Source organism: Chelonoidis abingdonii, chromosome 2 (assembly GCF_003597395.2).
Source record: "Chelonoidis abingdonii isolate Lonesome George chromosome 2, CheloAbing_2.0, whole genome shotgun sequence".
Classification (NCBI taxonomy): domain Eukaryota; kingdom Metazoa; phylum Chordata; order Testudines; family Testudinidae; genus Chelonoidis; species Chelonoidis abingdonii.
This window is the reverse complement of record NC_133770.1, coordinates 187805022-187825018: the sequence shown is the minus strand read 5'-3', so window position 1 is coordinate 187825018 and position 19997 is coordinate 187805022. Positions and strand designations below refer to the sequence as shown.

General features: G+C 43.2%; 1 protein-coding gene across 6 annotated transcripts in view; it reads right to left on the bottom strand.

Annotated features, from left to right (window-relative positions):
- Positions 1–1028: 1028 nt before the first annotated feature.
- RNF144B (ring finger protein 144B) overlaps positions 1029–19997 on the bottom strand; it is a 127557-nt gene continuing 108588 nt past the window's right edge. For 5 of the 6 annotated variants that reach the window (XM_075062859.1, XM_075062860.1, XM_032771501.2 and 2 more), the window contains exons 4-8: positions 17278–17338; positions 10134–10338; positions 5672–5816; positions 3857–3946; positions 1029–3759 (exon numbers count right to left, since the gene is read on the bottom strand). In XM_075062859.1, the coding sequence (XP_074918960.1) occupies positions 3619–3759; positions 3857–3946; positions 5672–5816; positions 10134–10338; positions 17278–17338 (642 nt within the window). In that variant the 3' untranslated portion in view covers positions 1029–3618. The remainder of the gene's footprint in view (positions 3760–3856; positions 3947–5671; positions 5817–10133; positions 10339–17277; positions 17339–19997) is intronic. The other variant, XM_032771504.2, reaches the window with a different exon arrangement.

Below are 19997 nucleotides of genomic sequence, written 5' to 3'. Positions count from 1 at the left end.
AGAAGTCATATGTACCCTGTGTCCCAGAACCCTTTGGACTTTTGGCACTACTATCTTGTTTATATAACTTGCTGTATTTGCCATTTAGTGTATGCATATTCATAAACAAACACTTTAAAAATCTTCTGCCTAAAGTTATTTCTTTGGAATCCCAGAACAGTTTCACTGTGACTGCTTGATTATCGGGCCAGTGTGCAAAATAACTAAGCAACAGCTACATCTAGCAAAAGAGCCCCAATGCTACCTGTACTTAAGTATTCATGTAACTTTACTCAGGAAAAGTTAGCACATGGGCTAACAGCTGGCAGAATCAATGCTTAGGTTGTTCCACAGCCTCAGATAAATTGCTTTCAAAAACCAAGATGGGCTGATGCAGCACACACACCCTTTTTAAGGGAAACCAGGCTGGTAAGGTTCATAGTTTTAAGTTTTAAAATGCTGTTCTAAAGTATTTAGAGTTCTGTGTAAAATATTGCTTCAGAAATAAACTACCTTGATTCTAAAACAATAGACCCAAAGTAAAAGGATATTCTATCGTGTTTTTTCAGTGCTGTGGCACGTATGTGTGTTTATTTCAATTAACCAAAACTAGGATTCTGAATTTGCACCATAAGGAAATCAAACTTTAGATTCTGAACCATTTTATAAAAATTTGATGTTTGTTAAATAACCGGAGATTCACATTAAATTTAGATAATTCTATAATACTGAAAAGGGAGAGAATTTGCATTCTGTTAACATAATTGAGGAATGCAATTACCTTATAGCCATCAATGTACATTGGGCAAAATTCTGCCCTCAGTTACTATACAACTGATAGCAGAATTTAGCCCCTGGTTTGTAACTGCAGCCTTAATGACAAAACGTTTATCATTAAGAAAGGAACTTCCTCATATGTTAGGCAACACTGACTTCCAGCATAGCAAGAGGGGAAGAATTGTACCAACCCCACTGTGTGGAGAGTTGTTTGGACAGAATGAATACATACAAAATATGAAAACACCATGAGGTTTAATAGGTGAGGGATATTGAATATCATACCACTGGTTATGATCAAAGACTTTACAGCTCTCCAACAATTTGTCCTTTGGAGTTTGTTCAAGCGAATTTCTCTACTAGAAGATCACGGATAAACTGGAAATGACAGTAGTGCTGTAAAAGTGTAGGTAGAAAAACAGTGCAAGGCCAAAGGCCGAACGTTTTAATTTGTCAAGAGTAACCCCCAACACGACCATTACCACTCCTAAAGAAAACACATACATAAAATACTCTCAGCTTATCATAAATCACATTGGCCTGTATTGTACTCTATATTTCGAATGTACTGACTACCTTCCTGCTTCACTTAGATTAAGCTCTGGATGGAGAATAAATACAGTATTTCAGACTAGTACACTGTCTACCTTCCAGTCATTACTGGTAGCAAATTCATTCAACATTAATTTTGTTCAAAGAGAAGCAGACACTATTATTTAAGGTCTTTGTCCCTGTTAGTCTGCTCTGCAGACTATGCTTCCTTAAAATAAGATGTTTACCACTGTTTCAGCAGCCAGAGAGAGAAGTTGAACAAAAAGGTCGTATTTACAGCTGCCAAGAAGGCAAAGTTCCTGAGGCTTAGCCAAACAAAATAAAACTGAAGTTCACTTCAGTTTTCTCTTTGTAGCCTGGGAGGGAGGGTAGGCTAGAGGACTGGATGCCTGATAACTTTTTCTGACTTTGCATCACATTTCATTCTCCTTACAGCCCTTGTCAACTGGGGTTGGAATTACTGCTGATTGTACAGAAAACTCATGTAAATTCCCACAAATATCAAATGTACAAACAGGAGCCCAGAACACAAGTAAGCACCAACTAATGGTGGTATAAACACTGTGGATCAGAATTTGATCTCAGTTATTCCCATGCAAATCCAGAGTGAAGTCCATCAGCTTCAGAAGAGTTATTATGAATGCACATTGGCGTAGTTGAGATCAGGATCTGAATCATGCTTGCAGTGAAGAACCAAATTAAACTAGAGCATCAGCCTTTTAGAGATATAAAGTAACTACCAATAAATCATTAATAACAGTGCTCTTTACCCTTTCGGGGGATAGAAATAATAACTACCAATGAATACAGCCAATTTTTATCCAGGGATTTATGTTAGTTGCCACAATTCTAAAAAGGTTGCTTGGTGGGATGCGCTGGCCACACCTCTAACCTGTACTGAGTAATTTTTACAAGGTTCTTGTTGCTACCCTTTATAAACTGTTAAAAATGTATAAAGAACTCTGAGTGTGTATATATACACACAAAATATATTAAATATTATGTACTATCGTACACACCATACATATACATACATGCGTTTTATATGGTTTACTGAACATTCTACGGGAGATGTAGCATGGCCTTCACTGAAACATTAGATTTGTTTCCACAAGTTTACAACATCCACGGTACTCACAAAAGGCAGAGGGAAATGGAGCCACAAGTAAGTAGAACGGTCAGCCCAAGAACGTAGCAGCCATGTCATGTATATAAACCTAACATTTCAAGAAAGATGTGGCATTGTGGACTTGTAACATCACCTTTTAACACAGCATATACAAGACAATGATTTCCATTGAGGCATTGGCAAATGAGATTTTTTTTTTTTTTACAGGAAGGACTATTTTATTGGTTGCTACTGCTCCCACTGAGATCAATAGTAAAAAAATCACTGACATCAACAGCAGCTAGTTTGGCCCCATTTTTCGTAATAATGAATATCCAATTAAGATCAGAGTTTGCAATAGCTATACCACCTGTTTTTTATTTGTGCCGACTGTGAGGTACACATTGTATTTTCACAGGTGTTAGGTAATACACCTAAATAATATAATTTAAACATAGTTAATAGTGTGGTGTAGATCATTGGTAATGGTATAATACACCAAAAATCACTGGTGTGGCATAAGTGAGTGTGTGTGTGTTCACTGAAGTACAATCCATATAATTCAACACAATGGTATAGTTACAAAATTATAATTACCAGAATCCATTCTTGGTAAATATCCTCTTCATTATTTCTCCAGTATTCCACTCCCCCACCTTACCCCTTCAACACAAAATGCTGTGGCATCTGGTTGAAGGGAAATTATCAAATATATGTAAATATATATTTGTTATTTTTAATAGGTCACAAGCCAGTAGATAATAGCAACCTACTTCTTCTTCTTTTACTTTATAATCAGCAAAGTACTAAGAAGTGGGCTTGTTCATTTACCTGTACTCCCTCCACTGGCTGCATGACTGGTTCTGCAGAAGCAGAAGAACAATATGGCAGAATAAATACATGTCCAGGTTCTGGAAGATCCCTCTTTCTATAAGATTCTAACAGTTTTAAAGGTGGATCATATTTGTGGCTGAATTACTTGACAGTGACCTTTTTAAATTATATATACACATTATAATCTCCCAGTCATTTCCTGAACTGTGACTTGCAAGCAATACCGTGGCCTGAAAACAATAGGCACTTATCCTCAAAGTTGGCAAGTAGAGGGAGAATTATTTGGTAGATATGACACCAAAACCCAATCTTTGTGCTTTCTCACATACAGCTACTGTATAGACGGAGGCAGAAACAGACACAGAGTTTTAGGTTGTTGGTGGGTCATGCGTTTTCTTTTTGCCCCTGCAGGATTTGCAGACACAGCAGATGATGCATGGAGATGCCACAAGCAGCAAGGGAGAAGTCACCAGCGCTATGATACCCAATCCCACCAGGATCCCCACAACCTGCAAAGTTTAAAGAAAAAAAAAATTAACCAACAAGAAAATAAAGTGTGTGTGTGTGTATGTGTGATTCCTCTGTTTGAGCTGGTTATCAGCATACCTGTGTTCTGTTCCACATAACCGAGGCTCGAGAATGACCCAGTTTGTTTCTGCAGGGGCCTTTGTCATAATGTCTTAAGAAGATATCATTCTGAAAGATAAAAAAAAAACTGTACTGAGCAGGTCACGTTAATGTGGGGAGATTAACAGGATAGGAGTAGAACTACCACATTCCTGACAGTGCAGTAAAATTAACTGTCCTGGCAGAGAAGTTTGCCTGCCTGTTACTTAATTACTTTGAGAAATTAAATGGGAAACTTTAGATCTATAAGACACACTGTCTAAGATATTTCATATCCCTAACGTTTATCTTCTGTATTCCTAATACTTCTCTGTTCTCCAGTCAGTTCTTCCATGGGCTTTATAGGCTGCTCTTTAAAATGGAAAATCCCCACTTTCCTTTTCTCCCCCACCAAACTAATACTTATCAAACTAATTACTTTTATCTCAACAAGATGAGTGGCACTCAGTTTCCAAACACCCTCCCCCTGACACTTCCCCTGTAGCTTGAGCCTTGCTTTTTCCATTCATTCTTCAACCTAACTTTTCTGTTATACAAGCATTACCTTGCAGTAAACTTTGAATGCCTGAAACCTTAGTGAGTTTATAAGAGCTATATTGTAACCATGCAATGACTACATCTTCTCAAAGAAATCATTTAATTGACATATCTTTAACTGATTAAAACCAGTTAAAGGCACATCTACAGACAACTATCACAGCTTCACATGTTTAGACTAATATGGAAACTTGACACAGCTCCAATTTTTCATAGTGTTACACAACGATTGTGTACACTATGTACTTCAAAATAGACTTGAAAAAACGGCAGCCATAAATAACCTGGATAGAAAGTTGAGCACACCCTGTTTAACATATAGAGAATAAAGAGGAACAAGGAAGTTTCATAATTTCCAAACTGTGTAGCAAAAACCCATTTAACTTTATTTTACCTCAAGTGCTGGTACAAAGAGTTCTTTTCCTCACCTCCCACAAATATTACTACTGACTGTGCCAAAAACTGATGTTATCATTGTACACCAGTATGTTACTTCTTTTGGACCTCCCTTTAGAATTAAAAGTCAGTGCAAGTAGAGAATATCTGATGTTTTGGGGCAGTGCTTGGCAACTACAGATTTGGGCACTTTTTATGATGATAGTGTCCTCTGAGTTCAGACTTCCTGTTCTCCCCTCCTCTTGAGCTCTTTGTATCCCTAATAAGATTCTGACATGGAAAGTAAAGTAAAGTAGTTTCCAAAACACTTTCATCCCCTCAAACTTATTAAGTGGATCATTCTCTTCTGCTAATATGGCACTAGAGACTGACTATGGAGAAGTGACCTAGTTTAAATGAGCTCTGAATTGACCCCAATTTGAAACTGTAGCCTTTATCTGTACCAGACCAAATTTGAACATATTTAACAGGTTGGAATCCAAGGAATTGGGGGGAGAGGAAAGGAAGGGGGAACACAGCTAAATAGCTCTCAACCCACCTATCTTTAGCAATAGTATTGGAAAATCTGTTTTCCCCAAGAGAATTAGCATTGGACGAAGAGATTTGGCTACAATCCACTTCAATTCAGGAAAAAAAGAAAGAAATCTCTTTGAGGCTCATTGGAAGCAGAAGTAACTTTTAAGCTTTGGCCACTATGAGGCTCCATTTAAATATATTGGCATTCACTCAAGTCAAGATCCTTTTATCCTTGGCATAAAGGGACAGAACTAGAACATACATGATTCCGGTTATGACATATGGGACTTATCCCTCAAATCCTTAACTAGCCTTGCTCTAGAACCTTCATCATATAGCACTTACATCCAAGTTCTGTAGGCAGTACCAGCAAAATGTATGCTTGCAGTTCTTACACATCATTTGAGCACAGCCTTCATTTCGTTCAATATAGATCCGGCACACTGGGCACTGTTTAATTGGAGCCTCTGTGTCAGTCCTGGTAAGTGCTCTAGGAGAGTAAGGAAATATATGAAAGATGAAATTTCAGTGCAAAACCTGTGGCTGTATGACTCAAGTACTAATATCAAGTCGTTAATGCATCATTATGTTCTGTAGGTCCCCTAGTTCACGCTCAACTCCATGGTCTGGCATGCGCCATGAGTTTCAAGATTGTCTGATGTTAGCTTCTTAATATACTGGAAGTATAAAATCTCGTATTCAAGGGAATGCATTAAAACATATACTAAGAGGGAAAAAAACCCTGTTCATGCAGCATAGAGACAAATTAAACATTCAATTCCACTGATTTTTCATAATGTACAAAGTAAAGACTCACTACAACTATGCATGTAACAGATATAACATTAAAAGAATGGCACTGGACAATGTGGAAAAGAGCTTCTGTATTTTGTTAAGATGACTGGACTGTGTAACTCAAAGTACTGTCCTTTCTTCTGCATGACAGCTTTAACCTCAATCAAAGCCAAACATCTATCTTGAAGATCAAAAATCATATGAAGATCTCACAGGCAATTCCTTTTTGATGAAACCCCCTGCTGACCAGAATGCTTAGTTTTAACTCTTTCAGCTCTCGCAAAAATATTCACAGTGGTAGAAACCACAGAGCACGATAGAGAGTTTAAAGATTACTCTGTGCATGCCAGTGAATGCTATTCTGTTTCTGTGAGCACAGGTTGGCCAGAGACCTGGTATAACGTAAACATAAGAGTATTTACAGAATTCAGAGACATTCAGTCATTGCCAAAACTATGCATCCTCACTAACAGGCTGCTGTAAGGACACAGCTAGTGCAGTCATTTGCATCTGTGCAAAGTGAGTATAAATGGCTACCAAATCAGAATTCTCCATTCACACCAGTGGAAGAATTTGGCACCTACTTAGCACAAGAGTTAGGCCTAGTCTATGTATAATTTTTATACCAGTTCAACTCTTATGGTTAAGAGGTATGATTTCTCTACCAAAAGAGTTAAATTGATGAAATACCTATATAGATGCAGCTATGTCATTTTAAAGGTGCTTTATGATGGTATAGTTTATTCCCCTATGTGATGGGTTGTTCACCCCAACACTGGCCCTGAAGGGGTTACTGTAGGCTACAAAGGGGGCCAAGTAGCCAGACAGGCCATGGCTGAGGGGAATCAGGCAGCGTAAGTAATCTTTTGACTGAATAATGAAGAAGCCCAGCTGAGAAGGAATGAGCTGGGCTGGGTTTTACCTATTGGGTATCTGGGAACTGGGCGGGCGGAAGCCTGTCCATTGCTAACAGATCCCCCCCGCCAGCCTAAGGGGAGGATCTACAGTACCTCAGAATCCAACTGATTTTGAGGGACAACTAAGAAAAGAACAGGGATAGGAGTGCAGTCAGAAGGTCATAAGAAGGGAGCCTGACGGGGATACCGAGCAGAGAACCCCGGACAGTGCCCACTGCTCCTTGAAGGCATCAAGGGAGTCAGCGGATGCCGCCCAGAGGAACTCCGCCCAGATACATGAACGGACTAAGGATCAGAAACAAGCCCCACAGTCAAAGGAGTGTCCACTGGCCAACCTCCTCTCCCTGGTTGTGTAGATGGCCAGGGTGAGGAGGAGGTTGACCAGGAGGTCCCGCAACTTTGTGGGGCCATGGATAGGGAGTGCATAAAGAAGGAGATGAGGGGAAAAGTGCAGCCAGAAATGTAACAGGATATTGGTGACGAGCTGGTATAGGGGCTGCAACCTGGTGCACTTCAAGTAAATGTGTGCCAGAGTCTCCCTCATGCTGCAGACAGGGCAAGTGTCTGGGACAGGGGTAAACTGTGCCAAATACACACCTGTGCTCATGGCCCCATGCAGGAGCTGCCAACAGATATCCCTGGCGGGTCACAGGACAAGGGTAGAGCATAGGCTGGCCCACTGGGTTTTAAAGCATTACTTTGTGTTCAGATTCTGATTAAGTCATAGAATACCAGTGTTAGGAGGGACCTCAGGAAGTCATCTAGTCCAACCCCCAGACAGATTTTTGCCTCAGATCCCTAAGTGGCCCCCTCAAGGATTGAACTCATAACCCTGGGTTTAGCAGGCCAATGCTCAAAGCACTGAGCTATCCCTCCCCTCTGTAGCTACTGATCAGAGGGTCCATACCTATTGGGTGTCCAGGAAGTGGGCGGGCAAAGCCCACCCACTGCTAAAGGAATGCCTCCTCTAGCCTAAGGGAGACCCAGGAGCCGCCAGCCAGAGCCCACTGAGTACGGGGACAACTAATAAAGAACAGGTGGAGTGTGGTCAGAGGGTCATAAAAGGAGCCTGACGGGGACACCGAGCAGAGAACCCCGGACAGCGCCCATGCTCCTCGAAGGCGTCAAGGAGCCAGTAGCGCTGCCCAGAGGAACTCCGCCCGGATACGTGAACGGACCAGGACCGGAAACAGCCCACAGTCACCTGAGTCTCCATCGGCCAACCTCCTCTCCTGGTCATGTAGATGGCTTTTTTAGCCAAGGCGAGGAGGAGGTTGACCAGGAGGTCCCGTGATTCGTGGGCATGATAGGGAGTGTGAGGAGAGGCGGGAAAGTGCAGCCAAAAACGCAACAGGAGATAGTGAAGCCGGATTAGGGGTGAACCTGGCGCACTCTAAATAAACGTGCGCCAGGTCTCCCTCACGCGCAGAAGGCAGGTGTCAGGGACAGGTAAACCGCGCCAAATACACGCCCGTGCGTCACAGGCCCATGGAGGAGCCGCCAACTGATATCCCCGGCAGGCCTCGGGACCAGGGTAGAGTAGAGGCTGGCCCAGCGGGGCTCCTCACCCTCCAGAGGTGGCAGGAGGTCCCGTCACTTGGTGTCGGGGCGGGACACGAGGGTGAGGAAATGAAGGGTATGGAGCACGAGCGCGTAGAGTTGTTTCTGTGGTGTGGTTCGAAAATGGACCGGCTGCAGATCGTACAGCCGGCTTGCAGAGAAGGGGCGGGGGGGCCGGTCAGGTCTACGGGGCAGGGGCTCAGAGGGTCCGTAGGGGGGTGGTTACCTGCTCCTGCCTGAAAGGGCTTTAAACAGCCCTGGGAGAGGCTGGGGCAGGGAAAAAACTGGGCTGACCGGGAGGCAGCCTCAGCTGTGGCCATGCCCCAGACAGACACAACTTGCCCTATAAAAGCCAGGAGCAGAGACACAGCCTCCTCTAGCTGTGGAGAGAGATGGGCCTGGCTGCTGGGGAGCTAGAGAAGGTACCTGGAGTGGAGCAGGGCTGCAGGAAGGCCAAGGGAGCTCTGGCCTGGAAACCTCCCAGGCTGCAGCCTAGTATACAGCCAATTAGGTACTGAGGTTGCAGGGGACAGCCCAAGGCTAGGCAGAGGCAGCAGGTCCAAACCCCTCCTTGCCTGTGATGAGTGGCAATTAGCTTGCAGTCCACCCCAGTGAGCAGGGGCTAGATGGTGGCTGGCAGTAGCCATGTACTGAGGCGAGGTGGGAATAGAAGGTGGGGGTTCCCTGGGAAGGGGAGACCCAGATCTATGCGGGGTACTGCAGGGGGGGCAGCACCCTGGGTAAAGGGGCACTATAGTCCAGGAGGGCCAACAGCAAGGGGACACCAGCCTGCAGAGGGTGCTCCAGAGGCTGGTGAGCTAATTCCCAGAAGGTACCAGCAGGAGGCACCACAGGGGTGAGTCCCGCTTCGTTACAGGGTCCCTGAGGTGGAACTTTGAGTAGAGGGTGGGCCCAGGTTCCCCTACCAGCCATTGGGGAAGTGGCACTAGCTAAGCAGTGAATGGGAAGACTGCCTGACACACATGACTTGGCTGGAAGATTAAGCCATGAACACAGCATCTTGCCTCACTGAGAGCCAGGAAGAGAAGGTAGGATGTGCAATGAGAGGTGAAAAGGAGGCATTGGACTTGGAATCAGTTAAACCCCAGAGTGACCAGGAGGAGGTGCACTAGTGGTGAGCGGAGCTGTGACATCTTTCCCTGTGGAAATAGCTATATTGCTATACAGTAACTGTACCCACACTAGGGAGGTTGCATCAATATAACTACACTGATATAGTTCAAGCGGTATAATTTGTGTGTGTAGACAAGGCCTGAATGACACACACAAAGGTGCAAAGCACAGGATAACCCCGACTGAGGACCATGGAACTTCCAACTCCATAAGTAGCTGCTTAATGCAGGGGTAACAGCAGCATGTGAATTATATTTAGAAACACATCTGTAATGATGTATTAGAAAGAAGTCTAAAATATGGAGAAGGCAGGTCCATGAAGTATTTATGGTATTGGACATCCATTTTGTACCGCTAGCAGAGCTAAAAGATGGCACAGCCTAGCTGAATTCTGCTCTTACCCCTGCTCAGTTGGTGTTACAATGGGTTGGTTGTCCTGGCACAAGCGCTCTGGGTGCCATACTTCTTTGCAAGATGAACAGAATTTCAGGTGACAAGCTGGGCATTCCACAGGCACTGGTTGTCCTGAGTCACTCAGTTCAACGCGGCACATGGTCTGGCAGTCAGCAGCAGGGCACCACGTTCTGCATGGATCCAAGTGGACTTCTGAAACATAAATATGGAAACAAAATGGTTTAAATCTGCATTCATTATATACTCCTCTTTTCACTCCAATTACCATTTCTCTAGTCATACAAGGCCTGATCTGATGGCCACTTAGATCTTTAAAGGATTCTGTATTGCTAAGACTATGGCCACAGTGCAAACAGTGTTGCACTGGACACATAATTAAAATGATGAGAATTTTGTCAGACACCATCAGACAAACTTCAGTCTTTCACCATGAGAAGTTGGTGATAAGTTAATGAGTGAATGTTAGATATTCTCCCCATCTCTCTCTAGAAGGGCATACACACCTCTGCCTTGAACAACATTTATCTCTGTTGCACTGTTACATGCCCTGCTGCGTATTTGGCTTATCCATTTAAGGTACGCTCTTGAAAAGCAAATTAAATGAAAAACTGTTCTTCCTTAAGGGCCGGAATGATACTATTTCAAAAAATAAATACTTAGCTACATTTGTACGCTGCTATTCTAAATTTAAACTGCTTGTTAGCCATGTCCTTGAAGTCTTAAGCAATAGGACTGAATTACAAAAATAGGAATAAATACAGCTAGCTAATAGGTCTGTTAAAAGTGGGACATTTTTACATGTCAACATGAATATATACCTAATATTACCTAATATCCCTCTAAAAATATAAGCAATTATGATCTTGCACTTGTATCAGGAGTAGCTCCACTCAGGTCTGAGTAAAATCATTTCTCTGAGCCTCATTTTCCCCATCTAGAAACTAAGAATAGTGATACTTATTCTCCTCACTAAGTGGTCATCATTAAAAAAAATAACATTGGTCAGCTGTTACCACACAATAGCTTCTGTGATATCGCCATTATCACCCGGGCATCGATGTGGTATCTTATACAAACTATCATTTGGTAATGAGTGACAAATGTTGACTCTTGCTACTGTGCCCCTGTGTTGCCTAGAGAAATTTCAGTGAGAACCCAGCTAAAATATGACCATGATGACAGATTTGATTTGATTTCACTGCTTTCTGGCACAAACTGGAGGAAGCCAGGCTGCCCAAAATCGATGCAAAAAGTCTATTAGGAGCAAGTAACCTGCCAGTCACCTGAAATTTCTGTTCCACTGGGAGTTTCTGATACAGTGGTGGGCAACCTGCAGCCCGCATTGGCAGCTGAGAGCTCAGCACTTCAGAAGAGGGGCTCAGCACAGGATAAGATCAGTCCCCAGTAGACACTAGCCCAGAGGTAGGCAACCTCTGGCGGCACATGAGCTGATTTTCAGTGGCACTCACACTGCCTGAGTCCTGGCCACTGGTCCAGGGGGCTCTGCATTTTATTTAATTTTAAATGAAGCTTCTTAAACATTTTAAAAACCTTATTTACTTTACATACAACAATAGTTTAGTTATATATTATACATGTATAGAAAGAGACCTTCTAAGAACATTTAAATGTATTACTGGCATGCAAAACCTTAAATTAGAGTGAATGAATGAAGACACAGCACACCACTTCTGAAAGGTTGCCGACCCCTGTACTAGCCTATTGTCCAACATGTTTAGTCTTTGCAGCTACAGAAATGTAACACAAAAGTATTTTCTTCTAGCACTGTAGTGCAGAGAAAGCAAAACAAGTTGCAGTGTCTAATGTGCCGAGCTCTGGAAACTTGAGTTCTTTCAAAAATAAGATGGAAGAAAGATAGAAGAATGTCTGTCTTTGGCATTCGCTGTTTTTAAAGCTTATTGGCTTTGTGGAAACTTTGCAGCAAGATATAAATGATGCATGAAATGAAACTCCCTGCCCACCCAGTATACAAAGAACATACAGATGGTACTTTGCCGTCATTGCTGTGATGTACTATTTGCTTGAGCACAGAGCACAATGAAACCAGAAAAGCCCACCGAGCCTAGAAAGTTGCAGCTAAAAATATGAAGCAAACACAACTCTAAAAGGTTGTTGAATACTTCTAGTGAGGTAGTGGTTCCTCTCCTGGTCTCCTCCAACTTTCCTCTGACTCGCCACAATCTAGGCAGCCAACTAGATTCAGCTCTAAGCAGGGAGGTTTCCCTAAACCGCATACTAGCCAACCACCAGAGGCTGTGCTCTGGTCAGTTCTCACAATACGAACAGTCAGATGTGATCTGGAAGATAGCCTACGAAAATGAAGAATGGTGTTTTTGATTCTGTGGGTAATACTTTTTCCTTTGAATTGGTACTAAACCAATGCCTTTCACATGGTGTTAGGGGACAGTGTACTGTTAAGTCCCATGCTTTGGATTAGACATAAAAATGGAGGTTCTGGTCACTTGTGGTCATTAAAGATCCCATGGCATTTTTCACAGAAATAGGAGCATAACCCATTCATCCTGGCCAAATTCCATTCAGCCAATTGCATTGTGCCTACCTCAGTTGAGATACAATATTCTTTAAATCATGTCCTAAGTTGTTGCATAGTGTTATGATGCACCATAAAATAGCAGCTGCCTTTCACTGCAAAGGCAGCTGCACTCAAGCGGTGGATTTTTTTTTAACATAATTAAATATTTAGTAGTGCCTGGATCAAGATTGGGAGTCCACTCTGCTAGGTGTTGTACAAATATATATGAAGACCTGCTCACAGCCATGAAAACCTTACAATATAAGATGACAATCTAAGAGGAAGAGTAGAGTGATAGGGATACAATTAAAAATATGATATTCATATCAAACAGAGCCAGCACCAGAAATAAGAGCATTGCAAGAAGGAGGCAGCAGCATGGGGCAGCCTTGAGTAACTCAGATCCTTGACTGTTGCGGAGAAGGAGCTTGGAGAGCATGGCTGCAACATGGGAAGGGATGAAACTGAGGCAACAGCGGCCTTGGGAGCAGGTTCAGTGAGCAGGGAAGCTTCCTGGTGCCATGAAGGGAGCCAGACTCCTGCTTGGTGCAACCAATGGGAGAGAAGACCCCCCTGGCCAGGACCAGTGGAGTGGCACTGGCAGATTGCACAGGATTGACACCTGTGAGCTCCTGGGCCCACTGAGCAGTGAAGTGGGCCCCTAGAAGAAGGTTGTGGGTCCCTGTGCCAGAGGAGTGGGATGCCGTCCTCAGGGCGAGATGGTGGTTCCTCTTCTCTGAGCTTGGGTCCTGCTGGTGGCAGCAGAGGATCTGTTTGTTCTTGGTTGGAGAGACATAGATTTGATTGGGAGTGTGGGGGTTAAAGTGTTTGTGCCTGGTATAAGGTAGGAACCGAGGTGATGTGTGACCGCTCGTGAGTAAGGTTAAGGTTTTATCACAGTTATATTTCGTAAAAGTCACGGACAGGTCGTGGGCAATTAACAATAAGTCACGGAAGCCCGCAACCTGTCTATGACTTTTACTAAAAATAACTGTGGGTGAGCTGACCTCGACCTCTGCGGAAGACTGAAGCCAGAGCCTCATGGGAAGGTGAGTGGGGGGTGAAGCCCGAGGCCCACTGCCTGGGGGAAGGATTCCAGCCGCAGCTGCAGGGACTGAAGCCAAAGAAGTCACGGAGGAGTATTAAAGTAATTAAATCCGTGACTAAATAGTATCCTTACTCATGAGCAAATTCTGGTTACAGCAAAAGGTCATAGGCTGAAAGAGTGGCTTGAGAGCAGAAGGAGCTGGGCTGAATTAACTAAATCTCCTAGCAATGGTTAAAACCCATCAGCACGTCAGCAAGCCCATAAATCTTGGTTATGCAGCACCTCTGCCTCTACGACAATTGTTCCTACCTGCTCCTTCGCTCATTCTAAAACTACAGACTTTATAACCCCGCTGCCCAGGGAAAAGGATGGATTTGGGGAGGGGCTTGGAGTGTGGACATTATCTTCAGCAGAAATAGAGTCTGGTGACCAGCCTGCTTCTGGTCTAGGCACTTTGTGGGACTATGTTCCAACTCTTATACAAAGACTGATGACCGAGAGGAATCAGGCCCAGGATGGTTTTCACAGATCAATTACTCAGGCAGACCTCTGAATTCTCCTTGAAAATCTTGGTAGATTTCAAATGTATCTACAGAATCAAACACAATCTTTTCTATGAATTTTTCATCAGACACTGCCCCGGTTGTGATCAATGTATAAGGTTGGGAAAGCTTATTGGTAAAATATTTAAACATTTCTGAAATAAAATCATGTTTCTTTGATTTCCATATCACTCTGGGCAGCCAATGGCAGATATGGCAAGAGTTTAGACTCTAAAGAAAATTGTTTAACTCTGCAAAATTGTGCATCTTCAGTTGCTACAAAGCTGAAAAGAGGGCTGGATTTCCTGCCTGCTTCCTGCACGTAACCAGTGCAGTGGTTCTGGCATAGGAGTTTTGACTAATAGTATTTTCAAAAAATATTCCTACAGAAAGAGCAGAGAGTCTGGCTCATTTGTGACAGATTTACATACTGAGAGAGCAGCATTGTATACTTTAACCTTTACAACCAGATCTGTGAATAAAAGACTGTAACCTAGATCAATAAGAATGTTTGTTGGCAGGGCCAGCACAACACATTAGGCGACCTAGGTGGTCGCCTAGGGCACTGACATTTTGGGGGTGGTGACCGCGGCAGCCGCATGCTCGGTAGCTGCAATCATCAGCAGTATTTCGGGGGCAGGACCTTCCGCTGCCTCCGTTGGGGGCACCATTTCGGGGGCGGGACCTTCCGTTGCCTAGGGAGCCAAAAAGGCTGTCGGTGCTCCTGTGTGTTGGTAGCATTTAAAAACTGGTGGGCAGTTAAGAATATCTGGGGAATGGAGGGCTTTTCTTCACTACTGGAGTAAGTTGACCTAAGTTACGCTACTCCAGCTACATGAATAACGTAGCTGGAGTCGACGTAGCTTAAGTCGACTTATCCCAGTGTCTTCACTGTGCTGCACTGACAGAAGATGCTCTCCAGTCGACTTCCCTTACTCTTCTCGTTCCGGTGGAGAACCAGAGTCTTTACTAGATTTAGTGGGTCTTTACTAGACCCACTAAATCAACACCCACTGCAAAACCCTATAGTTCCAGAGGATACAGAATAGATAAGGTTAAAATGAAGTAGTTTGGGAATGATTACCTGAACTACTCTCCTCCTTGGTTAAGTGATAAAAGAAAGCATAAAAATATCTCCCAAAAATTCAGTTGGCCTTTATCCTGTGGTACAGGTACACCCGGGACAACATCATGGCGGATGAAATTCAGTGTTGACCAGTGCAAAGTCATACACATTTGAGACTATAATCTTGACTATACATACAAAATGATGGTGTCTAAATTAGCTGTTATCGCTCAAGAAGGACTTGGAGTCATTGTGAATAGTTCTCTGAAAGCAACAGCTAAATGTGCAGCAGCAGTCAAAAAAGCTAACGATGTTAGGAGCCATTAGGAAAAGGATAGATAATAAAATAATGCCACTAAATAAATCTCTGGTACACCCACACCTTAAATACTGCATGTATATCTGGTCGCCCCATCTCAAAAAAGATATATTAGAATTGGAAAAAGGTACAGAGAAGGGCAACAAAATTATTTGGGATATGGAACAGATTCTGTACAGGAAGAAATTAAAAAGGCTGGAACCATTCAGTTTAGAAAAGAGATGACTGACGGGAGATATTATAGTGGTTTATAAAATTATGGTATAAAGAAAGTGAATAGGGATGTATTATTTACCCCTTAATATAACACACAAACCAGGAGTCACCCAATGAAATTAATAGGCAGCAGATTTAAAACAAACATAAGGAAGTACTTCTTAAAACAATGCACAATCAACCTGCAGAGCTCATTGCCAGGGGATGTTGTGAAGGCCAAAAGTATAACGGCATTCAAGAAACCACGGAGGATAGGTCCATCGATGGTTATTAGCCCCTTAGCTCCAGGTGTCTAACCCTCCAACAGCCAGAAGCTGGGACTAGATGACAGGATGGATCACTTGACAATTGCCCTGTTCTGTCTATTCCCTCTGGGGCACCTGGCACTGGCCACTCTTGGAAGACAGGATAGTAGGCTAGATGGACCACAGGTCTCACCCAGTATGTCATTCTTATGTTCTTAATGTCATCGGCTTCTTCATGACAAAGCTGTAGGCCAGTGGTCCCAAAACTTTTTCCCTTGTGCCCCCCTTATCCCTGTCAGCTCCTCCCCGAGCTGGGGGGTATGCAGACAGGGTTAAGGGAGCTGAGGATGGGGCCAAAGCTGGGGTGGGGGCAGAGCTGAGGCTGGGGAGTGAGGCCAGCAGCCAGGGCCCCGGGCACAGGGCTGATAGCCAGGCCCATGAGTGGAGCTGGGTGGCTCTCCCATTCCACCCCCCACGGGGATTGGCTCAGGCTCCACCCCTGCCCCTCAAATGCTCCTCTGCACCCCCCTAGGGAGGTGTGCCCCACAGTTTGGGGAGCTCTGCTGTAGTCAATAATGATGGTAAAAACCAGGGGAGAAAATCTTTGTGAGGGTTCCATTGCAGAGATTTCCCCACCTTCCATTTATTGTCCTATCATACAAACTGGGTTTCCTCATGTGGAAAAGCTCAAGCATTGCAGATCCTCTAGGATGCATGAAAAGCCAAGGACATCCACTTGGATGCTCCATACCAACCCCAGCTCCTGGCGTCCTAACCTAATGCAAATGCAATCTGGTCCCTTGCAGCACAGCTCCACTGCGCCCATTCTGTCATGGATGCCCCCTCGCTGCAGCTGTCCCAAGGAAAGATAAGCCAATCTCAGGCACACAAGTTTGAATATTTTCACTAATAATTTTACTCAAAAAAATTGCCCTGTTGGTCCTGCTCCTGTTGATGTCCATGGGAATTTTGTTACTGACTTGAGTAGGAGTAGAATCCTGCCAACTTCTTCATAGTTAAATTATGTCAAAATGAAGGCCTTTTCCCTCCCTACGGGGTAGTGCCTTCTAGTAATCAGTAGAACCCCATCACCGCATATTTTAAGCCATGGTAAGATAAATATAAAATAAATGGTTCACACCTCGTTCAAATTTCAGTCGCTGGTATAACTGAAACTGATCAACAGGTACCAAACAGGCAATCTGAAATGAAACATAAGAATAGAAGAACTGTTAGGAAAAGAAAAAGCCAGCCAGCCCCACATGCCCGCTCTTTTGAGTCTGCTCTCAACCAACTTCCTTTAGTAGTTCTTTCCCCGCCCCTTCCTTTACTAGTTCTTTCCCCCCCACCATTTTCTTCAATCCCTTCCTTCTCCAGATGTAAATCTAGGTATTCTAGACCACCTGTATTTCAGGTCACACATTCCAGTAACGTTGTCATAAACAGATAGTTAAGGGTTAATGCCTCTTTTACCTGTAAAGGGTCAAGAAGCTCAGTAAACCTGACTGACACCTGACCAGAGGACCAATAAGGGGAGAAGATACTTTCAAATCTTGGTGGAGGGAAGTCTTTGTTTGTGCTCATGTTTTGGTTGTTGTTCGCTCTCGGGACTGAGAGGGACGAGACATCAATCCAGGCTCTCCAAATGTTTCTGAACCAGTCTCTCATGTTTCAAACTTGTAAGTAATAAGCCAGGCAAGGAGTGTTAGTCTTATGTTTGTTTTCTCAACTTGTAAATGTTTTTTTGCTGGGAGGATTTTACCTCTGTTTGCTGTAACTTTGAACCTAAGGCTAGGGGGGGGCTCCTCTGGTCTATTGGAATCTGATTACCCTGTAAAGCATTTTCCACCCTGATTTTACAGAGATAATTTTTACCTTTTCTTTCTTTAATTAAAAGCTTTCTTTTTAAGAACCTGATTGATTTTTCCTTGTTTTAAGATCCAAGGGGACTGGATCTGGACTCACCAGGGACTGGTGGGGGGAAAGGAGGGGGATGGTTAATGTCTCCTCGGTTTAAGATCCAAGGGGTTTGTATCTGTGTTCACCAGGGAATTGGTGAAGTCCCTCAAGGCAACCCAGGGAGGGGAAAGTTTTGGGGGGATAGAAAGTGCCCCAGACACTGAAATTCTGGGTGGTGACAGTGTTACCAGATCTAAGCTAGTAATTAAGCTTAGAAGGGTCCATGCAGGTCCCCCACATCTGTACCCTAAAGTTCAGAGTGGGGAAAAAACCTTGACAAACTTAGTACAGATGTTTATTACCCTTCACAAGGAATAGTTCTTCATAGGTGCTTTGTTTACTTCTAGCTTCCCCATTTATTTCACGTGGATTTATTATTAATGAAAGGTGATAGATTGCCAGCCCTGTTTTATTTACGTACAGAAGTACAACAACAATGGAAGCTTCCCTCTGCCAGTGTCCTTCAGTCTTGGTGACAGGAGTCACCTCTAGGGTACTGAGAGGGGAGTTTAGTCTCCATTTGTTGTCATTTGGGCAAAGATTGATGACAACAGTGTTGCTGGATTTTGTGATGTCCACCCTTGTCCACTGGGAACTGGACTGAAATTACCAACTCATTTCATATAGGCAACCACATAGACATTAGCTAGCATGTCTGAGTCACTACCAACCACGGCTGGAATTGAACTGGTGACCTAGAGGTGAAAGGCTGTATCCTTCATTATTAACCCCTATAAAGACATTCAGTCACCCTAATTTTTAAGATTAATAGCCAGATCCTCAACTGATGCAAATCAGCATGGTTCATTTGAGTCAAAGAAGTTACACTGATTTATACCAGCTGAGGATATGGCCCTTTGGATCTTAGATTTTGAACCATCAGCTGTATTTATCCACCACTGCAAATTGTCTTCCATCTTTCTAAAAAATATTAGTACACCTCAGTGTCTTCTCTCTTCTCCAGAGAATAAACCCACTTTCCTTAATTTTCCTGTTAAATTAGGACCTGATTTCTGAGCTGCCTCAACTCCCACTGATACAAATGAACAGCTTCAGAGGGAGTTGAGGGCTCTCTGCACTTCACATGAGGCCCTACATTACACCCCCAGAATCTAGCAGTGAACCCTCTTGTGTCCTCACTGAAGCAGTAACAAACTCTTGGTTGCTTTGCCCTCTCTTGCACCAGTGTGAAAAGCAATATAATACAGACAAAAATACAATACAAGTTAGTGTTTTTGCCACTGGGAAGGAGCAAAGAATGTGTTTGTTTGTACATAACTGTCTTTTTACTCAAGGTACAGATCAGTCTGGAATATAAAGTTGCATTTCAAAGGCAGATGTTTGGATCATTTATTTGATCTAACCCATGTTATACAAAAAAGAATACCATTGACATCAGGATTTAAGTGTTTGAAAGATGCTTAAAAGATTTATAACCAAGGAAATCAAAGGATTTGATGTCAGACTTAGAAACATTAGCAAGTTTTTACAGGATACATTCTTAGCTTAATCAGTCACAGTCTTACGGTTCAAAATATTTTTTCTTTCTAATTCAGAGATTGATTGAACTGAAATTATTATACACCGTCTTTTCAAGGGACAAACCTTTTTCCTCTGACAGCTCTCTAGGGTAATATGAGTGTCTCAAGACATTTTTCATCTGTTCATTAAAAATTAGCTGAAACATTCTTAGGAACACAACATAAATAGCTCAAACTTAAAAAAAAAAGAAAAGTAGCTGAGGAATTTAAGTAAAGAATGAAGCCAAAGAGTGAAAAATGAAAGGTGCAATTTCAGCATTGTCTAAAATCCTCCTGGTTGCATTGAAATCTGAACAGAGTTTGGAGAAAGTAAGTGTTAGTCCAGCTGCTTCTCTCTAGTCATTCGGGCTCTGACAACTAC